The sequence below is a fragment of the Bemisia tabaci genome, chromosome 10, assembly GCF_918797505.1.
Source record: "Bemisia tabaci chromosome 10, PGI_BMITA_v3".
NCBI classification, from domain to species: Eukaryota; Metazoa; Arthropoda; class Insecta; order Hemiptera; family Aleyrodidae; genus Bemisia; species Bemisia tabaci.
This window is the reverse complement of record NC_092802.1, coordinates 17,835,539-17,852,535: the sequence shown is the minus strand read 5'-3', so window position 1 is coordinate 17,852,535 and position 16,997 is coordinate 17,835,539. Positions and strand designations below refer to the sequence as shown.

At 38.6% G+C, this 16,997-nt stretch overlaps 2 protein-coding genes across 4 annotated transcripts in view; both read right to left on the bottom strand.

Moving 5' to 3' along the window:
• The window catches only part of Chi (LIM domain-binding protein 2 Chi), a 94,045-nt gene extending 91,071 nt beyond the window's left edge, over positions 1–2,974 (bottom strand). Inside the window, exon 1 of one of the 3 annotated variants that reach the window (XM_019045960.2) lies at positions 2,175–2,974. In XM_019045960.2, coding sequence (XP_018901505.1) covers positions 2,175–2,211 — 37 coding nt within the window. In that variant the 5' untranslated portion in view covers positions 2,212–2,974. The remainder of the gene's footprint in view (positions 1–2,174) is intronic. The other 2 variants (XM_019045958.2, XM_019045961.2) reach the window with 2 other exon arrangements.
• A 4,885-nt stretch (positions 2,975–7,859) lies between these two features.
• The window catches only part of LOC109033380 (uncharacterized), a 68,274-nt gene continuing 59,136 nt past the window's right edge, over positions 7,860–16,997 (bottom strand). The window contains exon 8 of the mRNA XM_019045969.2: positions 7,860–15,302. Coding sequence (XP_018901514.1) covers positions 14,058–15,302 — 1,245 coding nt within the window. The 3' untranslated portion in view covers positions 7,860–14,057. The remainder of the gene's footprint in view (positions 15,303–16,997) is intronic.

Sequence of the window (16,997 nt, the reverse complement as noted above, 5' to 3'; positions counted from 1 at the left end):
CCCTGGTGATATTAAACATTTAATTAGGTACAGAAGAGACACACACACACATACGCTCACTGGCTCAGAGAGAGAAAGAGTGGGTTTTCGTGAATCAGAATTACATTGCGAAAGACGAAGGAGATTGCAGAGTAGGTATACCGTGTTTTCAACTGATCATTACCTAAACTCCTCTATCCAGCTGTTCAGTAGTAGATGAAACCCATAAACGGAAGGGCACAAGATAGCTCAGAATGGATCTGAAAATCAATTCCGTTCCTATTACTTGAAAATCATGATCCAACTGTAAATACTAGACGTTATAAAAAAATCAGGCGCAGTCAAATAAAAACATGGTGTTTATAGCTGTAAAATTCACTTTCTCTGAAATTTATGAAATTTCTCACTTTCTTAGGTATGTTTACCTGATTGAGAGGCCAAGTTTTTACCATTCAGCCACTAAGTAGGTAGGGTCCAGATTTTCTCAGGCAAAATAAAATGTTTCTCCTTACTTAGTCAAGAGCAAAATTAGTTATTTGATCATATTATAGTCAAGTAAGTTTATAAAGGAGGGCTTAATTACCTACGTCGACTGCCAAATTCGAAACCGAACATTTAGTCTAGAGGTGAAGAGTACCTAACTTTTGGCCCTAAGATTCTCAATTTCTGATAAATTCTGTAAAAATTCATTTTTCCAGTTCCTGGATGCGTTACTCTACCTTGGATGGTATATTTTCATTCGTTTCTTGATCCGTACAATTAGAGCCTTCCCAACCTTGCAAAATAGCAAGGTTACTTGGTTCGCAATGAAGTTAGATATGCAAAATTTACACTAGCTACGCTTGTTTGAAGTCTTGTTGTTATTTGTGCTAATGACACTAAAGTACTGATTGACTCATTATTTTTATTATGATTGGATAGATTTAACCCGAGCTTTTTTCACGTGCCTTCATCAACATACCTACAATGAAGTACTTGTAGGTAAATGGATAAGCTGATGGTAGAGGGAAGAAACTGATGGTTCATTGGCAGAGCACTTCCAGGAGCAAAATATTTTTAGGGGCGTACGAGAAGGCAGCTTTATCATCTGTCATATAAGAATGCTAAATACGTTAAAAGTTAAAAGTGGAGGAAACTGGTGAAACGTAAATCTAGGCATCCCATCGGTAGCCACTGTGACCGCACATTTAAGTAGTGACCATATAAGTATATAGCCCAATCACAGTTAGCAGTGTTCATAAAGACTTACAGGGGACAGACCTTTTGATATCTTCAGCTTGTGCGGAAATTTTGGTTTTCTGGACAAGGTCTGAGATTCAAGCTGTGTTTCCTACAGTGCAGCTAATGCTTTCAAGAAAAATAACATCTGCAGAGGGAAAATTTTCTCCATCAGCTCTAGGTCAATGCGATAACATTATTGATAAGAACTGAGAGAAAATTTGAGGGTCTGGCTCAAGAGAAAAAAATTAGGTAAAGTAAGAGTCAATCCGATCAGTTAGGAAGAATTTATAAATTGTCGGAAAATGTCCACGTAAGCTTGAAAAAAACTTCCCTCCCATTCAGGCCATATGAGCGTACACTGTTACAGAAATATAATCAAATAGTTGGAAACACTATCTACTACAAAATTTAATTATATGTAGTCAGAATGCTTTTAACTTGAATTGAGCTGATTACAATTACTCGGTGAGTAAAACTCTCACGATCAAACTAAGGACCACGAGGAATGTTGATTTAACGCTTTACTTGAGGTTCATGAATAGATTTTTAGTGTGATATACGTGGTTTACTCTAAGTTCGATGAGAAAATGCATAGTATGGTGTTTAACTTCGGATCTCGTACAAGGATCTACAGCTACTTCTTCGACTGTCTCAAATGTGTAGCCATCAAACAACAACAACTAGGTTGATAACAGAATTTTCATAATAAACTTTCTCGGAACCAGAGTGAAGAAAACTATAAGGGGTGGTCAATAGGAGAGCAAAAGTTCCATGAATATAGTAATCTTGTTGAAAGCTAATGAATTGATATCCTGGATACAGGATAGAAAGAAGATACAGCTCCTATCAGCGGAAGCCTAACCTTGTTGTGGCTTGAGCAGGGCCCATAACCTAACTGAAAATTTTCCGATGAAGAGTAAAAAAATAAAATTGAATGAAATTGTAAAACAGAAGGGAAAAAAAGGGGAAATTACATTTTTTGCTTCTCTGGCCTCCACGTCCCTGTCTCATGCTGTGACAGTCAGGACTCTGAACGGAATATTGTTTTGCTTGACTGCACTCTCGTCGTCATGTTCGAGGCAGCTCACCGAATCACTCACGTAATAAACACCGGGAAAATCACTGCACATAACTACACTCCCGTGGAATTTCGAAGGATTCAAGCACTTTTCGCGAAAAAACACTTCATTACAAATCAAAACAAATGAAAACACAATCCCCACGTTGGTTATCTACCGACCTCAAGCGGCCTCGGAGGAAGAGTACTGAATAAAACTCGACCGCACCACTGGAGTCAAGAGCTAATTGTTTCACTAGACTCCGCAACAACTCTGAGATTATTTTCGGGTAAACTCGGCGTAAAAAAAGGAACAACGATTAAAACATGCATTTTAGTGGATAAGAACGATTTTTAGTATCATTTTGACCGATGAAAACTGCTGTATACTCTCACGTCATGCGTAATCTGAAAAGCCGGTGAAGATTTTGACTCGAGTATTGCGCGTTCATTTTTATTTCGGATCGGAAAGTAAGTACACAACTCTAGAATCTCGTACGAATGAAACGAGATTTGTAAGGAGGAGATATTCGGAATTATTTGGACGTGTGTCCCTAATTAACGGAGTTACGCGAGTAGGCTGGCGGAGTGGCGTTCGAAATGATCGCTGTAGCGCCACTGAGAGACGCATGCGGTATCGAGCGGCGGCGAATGTACCGGCGCAGCGCACGGTAAAATCGGCATTTCGTACGAAAATCTCAGCCTGTGTTCGTCCGACTGTCAGCCAGCCACAGGGAAGAGAAACCAGAGAAAAACGAAAAAATGAGCCCACCTTTTTTGCTCCGTGCTAGGGCCGTGGTTGCGTTTTTGGAGGGCAGTTCCAGAGCGTCAACTAGATCTCTTTTTCGGTCTCCTGAAGAACATTTCTCGGCCTGCCATTCCTAGCTCCATGCCGACATCCTAGCGCACTGTCAACTCACGAGATCGCGCAATTTCACGTGCAACGCAAATACACTCCTCGGTGCGACTAGGATCATCTCATTTTTACTCGCTTTTTTCCCCTTCCCTCTTCGTGTTTGATCTCCTCGAGGAACGCACTATCGATAGTGACAATGTCAACCGGAAAATCAATATATTATCACCCTAAACCCGGAGCCGGTGACGCGCTCCTTGGCTCTCTCCTACCGTTTTCTCTGTGACACTGGCTCCCGCCCGACTGTCGTCTTTCCTTCGGCCTGACACATGCAGACGTTGCTTTTTTCACCATCCTAATTACGAATTCATGACCTACACTTCGCTCCGCTCTCCTTATAACCACCCCTCGCACTTGCCGTTTACTTTGACTCATTTTCGGTCAACATTTCGCCTTCCTCGCGTCACAATACCCCGCTTTTTACCTTTAACCCTGTAATCACTTCCTCTCTGACTTGCCGCTCATAATGTGCCCAATATCAATGCATGGCATCGTCTGGCGCGTTTGACTCTCATTCGTGAAAAATGAAACATTTTTTAATCTGTTGCCAAGTTTTCAAATGTTTATTTTATCAACGGAAACTGAGAGCGGATTTCCTATGAAGAGCTGCCGTTCTGAGAAAGGGAAAATATATAAAAAAAATGTAACCGTGAATAGTAATAATCCGAAAAAATTCTCAAAATCCAACTTTCGAGTGGAGGAAGCTTTTTTGACACCGAATCAAACTGGAGGACGGAGCTTACGATTCAAAAAACGTAGTCATAGGAGCATAGAGAGATTTTCAATCTTTGATTGTCACAGTTGAAAAAAGTGAGAAAAAATGTAATAATATTGCAGCTTTGCCCCCTCTAGCAACGGGTATAAAATAAATTGTGGCGCCACTAATTTTTTTGGGGGGATATCAGAAAGCGTTTTCATTTTTAAACTATTTTCGGATTTCTGGCCCACTTGAAAAAAAAGTCTTGCCTCGAAAATTTACCTTTGGGCGCCAGGGTAGGGTCCCAGTCCCGTTTTTCACGTCCAGTCATAGATAAAGTCCTTGAAATATTTCCTTTGAATTTGCCAAAAAAGTGTAAAGCGTAAAAAGCTTTTTTGCGTTGTGTTTGATGCGTTTGGTATTCCGTCCGATTGAAGGCGAATCATAGTGCTCTATTACTCCTCTACGAGCACTTCTCACGTGCATGCGGCATTATACGCCTTCAAAAATCGTTATCATGCAAATGATACCACTATTCCAGCTTGTGGGTGACCGTTTTGCCTACCTCCTCGATGGAAGGCTAACTTTAGGTAGCAGCGTTTCGATGACTTACGGGAGGAGGTCCAGAACTCCAGAAATTGAAAGGCACGATTTGAGAGATTAGAGATTGATTTTTTTTTGATGATTAACGCATAGGTACATATTTTATCAGCCCAATAAATGATAAGGAAAACGAACCGTAAGTCGAATATAGGGGACAAAACGAGGCGAATTTTCGATTGTAGATCATTACCAGACCATTTTGAGAAGTTGAAACAAAAATTTAAGTAAGCCAATACTAGAAAACTGCAAGCACAAATAATTTAATTTTTAAGGAGCTAAGTGCGTAGAATTTGCATCCCTTTGGTTTAAAGGGTATGTACATAGTTCCCTTTAGCTTTAGCACATATTTAAACGTCCTAATGAACGGGGGCGAAGCACTTTGCACAAACGACTATTTTAAGCAGCGACAAAATGGTAGGATTAAGTGAACTTTCAATAATTTTTGCTCAAACTTACGATCTTTCAACCGTGGACTCCAAATTGTTCGAACTCATCGTTGGTTTTTCATAAAACGTCCAGCAACCCAATTTATCTTTCCAACATCTCAATTTCATTCTAAGTTTTGCGGCGTAAAATTTCCTTTTCTCTTGGGCAGTCTAATCCGAATAAAGCATCCTGAAATTACGCCTTGCTCCCATTCTTTGGCACACCATAGCAGCCCTCCCCCCCCCCCCCCCCCACTTCAACCTCATTTAACTTTAACATTGTGCGTACAAACGCCACGGAACAACAGGCAATATGGGATCAGATTCCATACAATTTCGAAACGCTTTTCATCTTTCAGTCAGAGGTGGATCCGGCAATTTGGCCATCCGCTTAAAGCTATGCTAAATAATCGATTCTTGTCGGACCAAGAATCGATGCATCTCCATAGGTTTAAATGGAGAAAAACGATGTTGCCAATTCGTTGGATCCGCCAATGTCTTTCAGTGGCTGTATGGATTTGATCTTTTGTCACTTATTCCTTTAGTCATTCAAACGCCTGAAAACATTTTGTCGAGAATACCGAACTCATCTCTAAATAATTTATTCGAACCTTATTATTTCCTTTTGTTTCTGAGGTATGACAAGAATCACACGAAACCATACGTTAATTTTTAACGCACATAGTACAAGTGTAACAATTAATGCGCCTTCAGTTCTCGAGCATGCTGCATCAGTGGCAATCCTCTACCATTCGGCGACAGCCCGGTAAATCATCTATGGATAATAGATTACAGGCGATGTAGCCTACCTCGATGGGTATATTAATTGTTTGAGACTTATCAACTTTTGAAAAACACCACCAGTATAGGTACTTCAAAGAGCTGTGCGGAATTTGAAAAATGAGTTTGTTGTGCCTTCAGAGGCGGATCCAGCAATTTGGCAACACCGGATTTCCTCAATTTAAACCTATGCTGAATAATCGATTCTTGTCGGAGCACTTGGCTCCTCTAAGAATCGATACATTCCCATGTGATTAAGAAGAGAAAAAAACAATGTTGCCAATTCGCTGGATCCGCCGGATTTGCTTGGAAAAAAGTTTCATTGCAATTAAATGAATCGCACCCTGTGCATCTTTCGTTTCGCGACTGGTCTGAAGGTCCTCCATGAGACATTGTGCAATTATCCGCCAAATGACAAATAAAAACAAAATCTTAGTACCTACTACCATTTTTAATCTTTTGGTAAGTATAATGATACCTTGCAATTTCTGGATCTCCTCACGCAAGTCATTGAGAAGCTAGAACTCACAGGTTAGCCTTCAATCAAGAGAGTAGGCAAAACGGGTACCCACAAGCTGCAATAGTGGTATCATGGACATCATAACGATTTTTGAAGGCGCATGATATCTCCTGCCACTTGAGACGTGTTCAGCCGAGTAATTGAGCACAATGATTCGCCTTCAATTGGACGGGTTGACTAAAACATATCCTATGTGGTAAAATATTCGTGTAATATTCAGAGATCGACAGCCGTACCTCGTGCTTTCGCGAGCTTTTAAATTCATCAAATGATGCGTGCTACCAGATAGCCACGCATGGGTAACGTACTGAGTGGTTATCACGATTTAGGGGCAACTGTTTCGAGACACTTAGCGAATAATTGGGTCACGAATTGAAAATAAATTCTGTTTAGGCAACGTCGAAGGAAATCAATCTAGAAATTTTTCTACTCCATCTACGACTGCCTGAGAATCACGGACCGTGACCCTATCACTAGAGGGCACATTTTTCAGGTGAGAATTATTGATCCGATTGGGTCCGAAATTCAATTTAACAGCTTCGTTGTTTCCAACGTTCGCACGAAATGGGTATAGGAAGATACCTTTGAGATTTAGATTGAAAATAATTTCAGCAACCAGACAGCCAAAATTCCACAAGTCCGTTTGCTTTTGGCATAAGGCGCCTAAATTCACAATGTTTTTTTCCTTTGTTTTTTGTTTTTTTGTTTTTTTTTTCATTTTATCGAACTTTCCACATCTTTAATGGATGGCCTCGTCTCATTTCTGATCCTGTATTTTCCCTGCCGCCAAGAACCATGGCAAATTTCAATGTTTAGCGCTAGTAGTATCCTCGTTTACAGAGAGGCACATTTATCTCACGCACATTTAGCTCATATTAAAATCATCAAATCAGTCAAAAACCAGTTCCAGAACACTGGACACTGTAAAATTTGATTTACAATCACATGCTCTCTTTTCTGGGAAGAGCGCAAAAATTTGAATGGTTCCAATAGCACAAAATTGTAAATTCTGCACTCACTATCAGCTGACCGAGACCTTTAAAATGAATACCTTGGGGATAAAATAGACAAGAACACGGAGAGTGAGTGCATCATTTAGAATTAGGTGCGAGTCAACTTAGCGCTTGATGAAGCTGACTGTAAAGACAAATTTACCACTAGTTGCGCTTGGCCTCATGAACGTAAAATGTGCCTGCAAATAGGTTGATAGTTCTGCAAAAGCACTGTACAGCCATTAGGATATACTCTCCAGCCCCTGTATTTTTCTTTTCTTCAGTTTTCCCAGAAAAAGACATTTTTTCATTCTTGGAAGAGATAACTACTTAACACTTATGCAGACTGAAATATGATGAGAGAACAAGGGGGGTAACAATACCTATGTTACGTATAAAGCAATGATAAAATTATATTCTCCAGATTTCCCATCTGAGTAATAATGCGAAATAATTGTAGAGGTATCCCACTAATTTTCGAGGCCTTGGTGATTTTGTAAAAACTCTCAGACTCAAAAAGCTACATTGATATTGAGAAGGACAAGTCTCTAATTTCGGAGTAAGAGGCAGGGTCTTTAGAGGCTCCAAAATGTTTTTAAAGTTTTCCTTAGCCTGCGTGATTTTCTAGCCCCCTGAGATGAATATGTGAAAGAAATTAAATATCGTAGAGGCTTTCATGTAGGATACAATAATGTATTTTAACTTACAAATAATAGTCAAAAGATACATGAACTAAACTTGGTGAATTACCAAAAACAAAAATGAACAAAAATTACAAATATTCCAGATCCCTTACACATGAGACAATTCACTCCAAATTAATTAATTTTCATGGATGTGTGAGATGCAAAGCTGACAAAGCATGAGTGGCCTGTTTCAAAAAGTGTGCCAGTTTCATACCAAGAGATGGCTTCCATAGGGAATTAAAATAATAATTCGATTTTTTTTTTGTAATGAATGCCAACTTAAACTAAAATTCAGGTGATTAGTTTGCTTTCGATCTCCTAGATTATTGATTTGCGTAGATAATGATACATGTTTGATTATCAACTTCAACTGATCAGATATGTCTGCAGCGATAAAATTGTTGAGTATTTGATAGGTGACTCCGATCAATCCTAGTGATGAGTCCAAAAATAACTTGGTTTTTCTCCAACGCCCACCAATTTCTCGATGGATCGAGATTTTCTTATAAAAAAAAGACTTTTCTGAAGAAAGTGTGATCTCCAGGAAAATGATAAAGGAAAATCAAGATCATTTTCCCAATTAGCAGCCAAAAAGAAATTGGTAGGCATGTATAGAATACCTAACAAATTTTCCTGCTGTTACTCAGAATGAGGCTTGCCTGGTTGAATGCATGATCCGCTGACAAACCACAATGAAAGACTGCTACGTTTCCTCTTTGCCTTAGACAAGAAAAATACTTAATCTGGGTGGTTGATGGTGCAGCTCTCACTTAATTTTTCCTGTTGAAGCAACAATGACAGAACATTTTTGAGAAAGTCTAATTTCTCTTGTCATAGAGCATTTTGATGAGGAAAATCTCACTTTATGGGAAATTATTGGTAAGTGTTGGGAAAAACCCATGTTCATTTTCAGATTCAGTGCTAAAAATTACTGAAAGAGCCCTATTAAATGCCCAGCTGTAATATATATCATTTTTAGTATTATAATTTATTTATTTATTTTTTTCTCTGCAGATCGATATAACTTTTTGCAAAACTGATTCTAGAAAACAATTTTTAGACATGGTGAAGAAATTATAGCTTTTTGATGGGTGTGTTTTCACCCAATCAGGTGGCAGATTTTATCCTTCTCTTTCAATACCTCACTTTGAAATGTTAAGTTGCTGGAGAAAATTGAAATTTGAGCTTTGATGGGAAAAATTGAAGACAAAACATCAGAGGACAACAAAAGCTGCTAATTTCAATGAGCGAGTTTATTGAAGACGTGAAAAGGGAGACAGCTGGCAGGTAGGAATATTTGCTCACACAGAGTGATACCAAAAATAGTCAGATTTGAGACGGTTTTGATCCCAGTTTTTGTTCATACACACATTTCATTCTTATTTACAATTATTAGGAATACATTTTGCAAAATGAACTACAATTTCAGGCTTATTTTGGAAAAAAACCTATGTGCCATGGGTTTCCTCCATGGATGCACCAGAAATAGTAGTTCCTGATTGTAAAATGAAGTCTACTTGTGAGCTGAGCAGAATGGTGTTGCTTTCGACATAAAATTGTATTATTTTGAGAAATCTATATTGGATGGAGGAATTAACTACATTCAAGATCTAGTAAGGATGAAAAGAGGGGTATCGATAAGAGCAGTTTTCAAGCTCACAGGTCCTTGTTCTGTGGAATGTATCATGTTTTGGTCATTTTCTGTCTCTTCTTAGGTCTAGTATTGGCCTAGACATTGGTTTGAAGGTCGATTTTGGCGAAAATTGGGGGTTTTAAGAGTTTGCGGTCGAATACCGAGAATTTCGTATTTGTTATCAAAATCGCCTTTAAGACCTATGTTTTCGACAGTATTAATTCTCAGAGGAGACTGGCAATGACCAAATCATGATACATTGTATAAAACATAGACCTCCGATGAGTAAAAAATTGTAGAGTTGAGGAAATTCAACCAGGGTGGTCCAAGAAACGGCCCTTATCCATACCCTTCCTTTAAAGAAGATTTCAAACCAAAACCATCATGGATGAAAGTTGATGAGTTCAAAGACTGGAAAGCGAAGTTGATCAAAAGTACATTCATGGGCAGTTTGGGGGGGGGAGGGGGGGAAGACCCAGCTTTTTGAGCACTAAAAAAAGTATCTAAGAAAGACTACACATAAATATCATACATGGATATCAACCCAAGATTAGCTTACAAAGTACACGTCTCTATTTATAAATATTTACAAAATTAATCCTAGTTGAACAGCTAAATTCAAAAAACAGAGACACGATTTTTCCTTTTTTCCAATTTAAATTTGCTGTCAAATGGTACAAAAATGTGGGGTGCTGTGGAAAACACGGATATAACATGATTCGTTAGTAAACAATGAAATCGATAGAGAAAATATCTCTCTTCCTTATTTTTCTGTATTCCTCTCTCATGAGAGTGAAAAAGCAAGGTTCTTTTCGAAAAGTAGCCTCTTGCTGCACACAACAAAAAGGCATCTTGCTCGCACTTGAAATGAGTCTCATTGTGCATTTATCTCGGTGGAGCCTTCTTTAATATCGGCAGTGAAACTGCAGGAGTGCATATCTTGACTGCAGAGTTTTGAAATCTCCGCTTCAATTTTATTTTATCAAAGAAGAACAGAGCAATGCTAATGCTTGAAATTTACATGGAATATTTTTCAAGCGGACAGGAAAAATTAGAGAAGTTTTCAAGAGATGACAATGGGTATTTTTGAATTTAAAAAATAGTACACCACAGGAAGTCTGCAAAGTTGATTGAGATACAAATTCCTACGCTTTCACTGTCAGTACCAAGATACGCATGAAGTTACACCGATATGGAGTGCACTGCTTTGCTAAAAGCACAATAATATTTGATTCATTAAGAGCCGGAGACAGCCGAGTAAACTGCCATGCTAAGGGAAAACGCTGTATGAGCCTTCAGGCGTTGCCAAATTTCCCTTGATGAAGCACAAATTTCTTGGTAAGTTCATGAATATTCTTCTTCCAATTTTATCATAAATTTTGTTCGAAATTTTGCTCTAAGATCCTCAAAATTCCAAGGGAAAATATGAATCACTTGCCTCACAGATAAAAATTTTATCGGAGGAAATTTGGCAACATTTCAATGTTCATATGGCGTTTTTACTTAGCATGGCAGAATAGATTTCAGCAAACAAGAGATGCAAAATTCAAAATTTAAAGGGACTTATTAAAAAAGTACAAAAGTAGAAAAATTAAACAAAGGAGGGAAACTTAGTGCTAAAATAAATTTGGATCTTTGCATTTTCTTCTCCTCCAAAAAGGTTCCAGAAGATAATGCTGCTTGATGCCTCAGCAAAAAAAGAATTTGAATGTAAATTCCTTTGCACTTTACACACTTGAGACCATCTTCGAAAGCTCCGAGTTTAAAAAATGGGCTCAAAACGATACAAAATTCAGACTTGCAATGGGACAGAATTTCAAAGAAATTTTTTTGGGCACCAAAAATTCTAAGTTTCACTATCTTTCAATGGGCACATTTTTACAGCCCAGTATGTAAGTAATTGGCGGGGGGAATTTTGAAAAATGTTGACGGTTAAATTTATACCAAAAAAAAAAAAAAAAAAAAAAAAAAATATATATAAGGAGGCATGAGTAAGTAAGGGAGAAAAGTGACCAATTTGTAGCCTTCGAATTATTTGGAACAGCGAAAGAAGAAACAGAAATATCTCTCCAAACACAAAGGTGAGAAAAAAGTAAGGTAAACATAATGATAAAAAAAAAATTACAAAGCAAAAGTTTGTGATAGCACACAAAGTCATGAATAAGATTACAACCTTGCACTATTTATAAGGCTTAAGCTAAAGTATTTACATATTTATAAAATCGTCTCACTCCAAAAAGGAGCTTCTACACCCTTCTCAAACTCTTTAATTATAGTAATTTCATCTAGGACTTCACAGACATTTCTTCCTAATTTGAACAGTTTGTGAAAATTGGATCCTAGAAACAATTTGATGATGGAAATTAAATCATACATCAACATCAGTGGAAAGACAGAGAAATGAAAAAAAGTAAGTTTTACATAACAACGATCAGATCTTACCTAGTTTTGAAAGGTTTAGCTCTAAATATTTAAAACATGATTAAGTTGGGCAGTTACCATCTTATAAGCTTCATTTAAATATTAGATTGGCAGGTTCCGATAGGGGCAAGGATTTAACAAAAATACATTTTTCGTGGTAAGTTGAGATTAATTTGAGTTCATACAAAGACAATTAGATGGCAAATGCGATTAAGAAATAGTACAGAGGAAAACCGAACTATTTGGTCTTAGCGCGATTAAAATTATGGAGACCAAACAGGGTACAGAGTGAAAAAAGATAAACTTCAACGACTAGAAACCATTCTTTAAAGATGTTTTGCGGGAAAACATTGGACGGACTGCTTCAGAATGAACCTTTTGAAGGTACATGGTATCAAGTAAGATGGCAGCTATTTATTTTGAACACATCTGCATTGCAGACCATTGTGTGATTTTTGCACTTGGTTACAGCAAAGAGTTGTAAGACTGTCATGAGCAAAGAACGATGATTGGTCATTTGTCAGGTGATCATGCTGGACATTCTTTTTGGTGGATTTTCCAAAAAGATTAGACAACAGTTAGACCACAATGATTCCCTGAATAAAGAGCCATATTTATAGTTGCTCTTTAAACAGCTCCACGCAGGGATTCAAGGAAGCCTTCAACATGGCATCATATAAAGGACGGTTTTGGCAAACCTCGAAAAAATTCAGAGGTATAACTACAGAATTGCATCTCTGCGAAAGACTATAATGATTAGCCACTGCAAGAAGTAAATAATACAGAGGAAAAAAATCCTACGATTTTGAAAAAATTAAAGAAGGTCAAATTTACCTTAAAATAGTCAAAACTAGTGATTTTTTTTTTTTTCATGTATTTTAATTTTTTGTAGAGGCAAAGCATCAAAACTCCTTGGAGGGTTGTATTTCCTAAGTTATACTGTTGAATATTTTCTCCAGAGAGTTAAAATTGTCCTTTTTATGATGATATGTCAGGGATCCCCTTGTCAAAATCTAAACCGTACAAGACCTCCTATGGAAATAAGCTGTCAAATGAACAACTATGAATTTAACCCTTGGACCACAATGAAATCCCAAAAAATATTGCTAAAATAAGAAAATACAAATTGATACTTCACTTTGCTATCTTAATTCAATATTACGCGGGTTTAGAATGAAAAAATTAAAAATTACTGATTCAACTGAGAAATAGGTACTTCAAATACACCTCGCCAAAGTTAAAATTTAAAATGAAGGATAAACACAAAAAATTCAATGATTAGAAAGTCACTTCAAATTTGTCAGAAAATGAGACCATGAAGTCTTATAAACTTCCCTCAAAGACAACATTACATTTTACGTGTATCAGATTTTCACGCCTTCAAGATTAACATTAAAAATTGCAGTAAATTCTAAAATTCTGAAAAACAGATTGTGCGAAAAAATAGGTACAGAGTATATTGATCAGGAGAGTGTGAATTTTATGTAAATATCATAGTCTTCAATCCTTTCTCAAATTCTTACTAAAACAAATCTGTGAGAAAACAAGAAAATAACGCTAGTAGGGCCTATTTTTCTAATAGCCCAACAGAATCAACTTATTTTTCAAACAAAAATCAGATTTTTTAAAAGTGAAGGTAGGGCATAACATTGATAAGACAAATACGTCTATCGTACACTCGATTTCAAGAATAGAACGAGGAAAAGGTTAAATATTGTATTAAAAAAGTTGAGATGAAGGATAGTTTTTTCTTTTCTCCGTTGCGACTCAAGAACTGGTTTTTTCCAAAGAAACTTTCAAGATTAAGGCAAGTCTTTTTCTTTACTTGATCCAACTCATAGAATGAAAATACGACTAAATAATGAAAAACAACCAGTTTCAATTCGAGTTGTCACTACTGTCAGATAATGCTGAAAGGACAATGCTTTCCTCAATTCAAACCCATGTAAAATATCTAAATTTGTCCGCACAATCTGGTAACCTTGATTTCACTTTAGTTTCACAATGCAAGCCAGGTTTTACATTGATACTCAAGCCTGCTACAAGACGCTTAAATTTTTTACTGTAGGGACATTCGGTTTAACTAGAGAGAGAAAGGGCGATTCAGCATCTATGGCACGGGCGAGATGTTCACTTTGACGTAGGAGTTGAGTTGTCTCCGATTCGTGTGATCGAGGTGGAACCGTCTTGAAAATAGGGAGGGAATGCATTCTTGTTCCTGCTGTTCTTCATCATTTCTTTATACGCCTGCATTGACTGATTCGCTTGTGGAAACAGGGATTGGGATAACAGCTGCGGTGGAATGAGACCATTGTAAAGTGCTTGGAGCAAGACAGGATTCATGACACCCGGAATAAATGCGGAGACCGAGGGTTCCGCTACTGGCGGCCGTTGTCCGGCTCGTGACCCGCTTGTGGAAGCCGCTGGTAAGAGCTGGACTGGTTTTTGAGATCTTTTGCTAGCTGTACTGCTGGCTTTGGGGAAGGGTGGCATCGACTGCACAGGCAAATTCCTAGGTTTTTCCACAGACCCACTAGGACGAGGAATGAGAGTGATTTCTAAATTGGAGCCCTTCTTCGGGAACGAAATTGGCGTCTCACTTTTGACCGTCAAGTCTAGCACTTCGCAAGACCCATTACTCCTACTACTCGATGGTTGCGATATCGAAACAAAATTACCTTTTGACCGCCCCGCATTACTAAACTTAATTTCACTACCTAAATTAGGATGCAATTTCTTCACAGGCATGTCGCTGTGAACCTCGATCAAACTAATATTTTTATTGTTTTTAAAGAACGGTGCTATGTCTTTCTTTATCGGATTCCCACGGAAGATATCTTTTGGGTTGCCATAGACCGTCTTGTCACTGAAGTTGAACGCAGATTTGATTGGTGGGGGTAACGAGCGTCCGTTTGTGGATGGAGTGGACGACTGAGGAGGTGGTACAAAGTTAGCAAACTTCGGTCGAACCTCAGAAGTTGCAGGAAGGATAGTAGCGCCACCGCTCAACATGTGACTCACGTCCGGCGTGACAGTGATTGAGATTTTGCCAGGACTTGAGGGAGGTGGTGGAGGTTTGACAACAGTGGACGGGCCGCCTTCGTCCCTGTTAGTGGTGACTGGTGTAACTTCCAGGCCGCCTTCGCGGAGAATGTCGAGTTTCTGCTTCTTTGAAGAAGACGAGCCATCTTCCTTCTTTGCAGCTGATTCCTCAACGAGATCGATGATTTCTGGTGGGGTGCGAGGTTCCCGACGGATCCTGCGCAATGGGATGTTTTCTTTATCACGAGGTTTTTCTACAGGCATTAGGCGAATATTTTGCAATGCCGCATTGCGATTCTCAAGTTGCATTCGTTTCCGGACAACATTGGGATCCTGAAAACATAAAGTGAAAAATTAGCTACTAAGTACTCAGCCCTAAACTGGCACTGATCTGAGTATTCATAAGAAAATACCTAATCATTAATATAAACTTCGAAGGATTCTGCCTTTTTCTATTTCACTCGAGGGGAAGTGTCCCCTCCCGGACTCTCTTCCCCACCCGGTGACTGACGCTGCGCTGTGCTGAACGGTTCAGCCTGAACCTTTCCCCTACGTCTGACCGTTCCCCACTCCTCTGTCAATCGAACCATATGCCACCGCTTACGTATTGTCGCTCGCCCACCCAGGTACCTAGCGGCCAGCGGTCAGTTGATGATAAATCTCGCTCATGCTCCTATGCAGCTACGCATTGATTACGCCAGCTAATTACTTTCTAATAATTAGAATTTCTTCGATAATAGTTTTCTTTATTTATTCGACTGTATTTTTTTCTCTGTTCTACTGTGATTTCCTTGGTTCTCTACTGTGTTTTTCCTAAATCTCTGAGTCAGAAATCTGAAGCACTTCGGTATGCACCGAGTACTTCAGATGTGTGACCTGAAATCTTCGGTATATACCGAACTACTTCAATTGTCTGACCCGAACTTCGGCAGATGGACCTTAACTTTTCGGATGCGTGATCCGAAAACTTGAGAGATCCATATGATCTCAGCTTCGGGTTCCATGCACAAATTTTTTTCTCCGTGTTTCCTTTTAGGGGACGCAACTAAAATTTCAGTAAATATTTTTCAGAAAAGTAAAGAAGAAGAAGAAAAAAAAAAGTGGCTAACGATGGTTCCTCACCTTCACGTGGTGTTGGCTGTTTTTACTAAGTGGAAACCGTCCACTTTAAGATATAGTCTATTTCTTGCCCTGCCATTATTATTCTACAAGTTAATTGTGGAGTGAGAATTTCATAATGTTTTCTATGAAATCTTCAAAATATAGTGATAAAAAATTTGCAACTACTACAAAATCGGCTCGCGAAGCGAGCCGAATGTCACTCGCGTAGCGAGTGACCGGGGGTCCAGGGGGCGTAGCCCCCGGCTAGGCGTGACGGGCGCGCGAAGCGCGCCCAGAACGGCTAGTAAATATTACAGCTTAAGTGAAATTTTCATGAAACAGGAGTTGGCGAAGGAAATGCACTCTGGGGTCTGAGATATAAGAAAGAAGGGTGGGTATGGATTCGATGGACATGAATCAATCGAAAAATGAAAACGTGAATCGATCGACAAGTAATTTAAAAACACCCGTGTCAATTCGATTGACATGAATGAATCGAAAAATGAAAACGTGAATCGATCGACACCGATTTGATCGACAACCATGAATCGATCGACATCGATTCGATTGACAACCGTGAATCGATCGACAAACTTGTGAATCGATCGACAAACTTGTGAATCGATCGACAAACTTGTAAATCGATCGACAAACCCATGAGTCGATCAAATTTTGTTGATTGAATCGGATCGGTGTCGATCGATTCATGTCGATCAAATCACGTTTTCATTTTTCGATAGATTCATGTCGATCGAATCATGTTTTCATTTTTTGATCGGTTCATGATGATCGAATCGACACCGGTTTTTTAATACTTTGTCGATCGAATCAGTGTCGATTGATTCATGTTGATCAATTTGCATTTTTATTTTTCGTTCCATTCGAACCCAGAGCCAGACTGAGTGAAAGAAATTCCCTGTCTTTTCA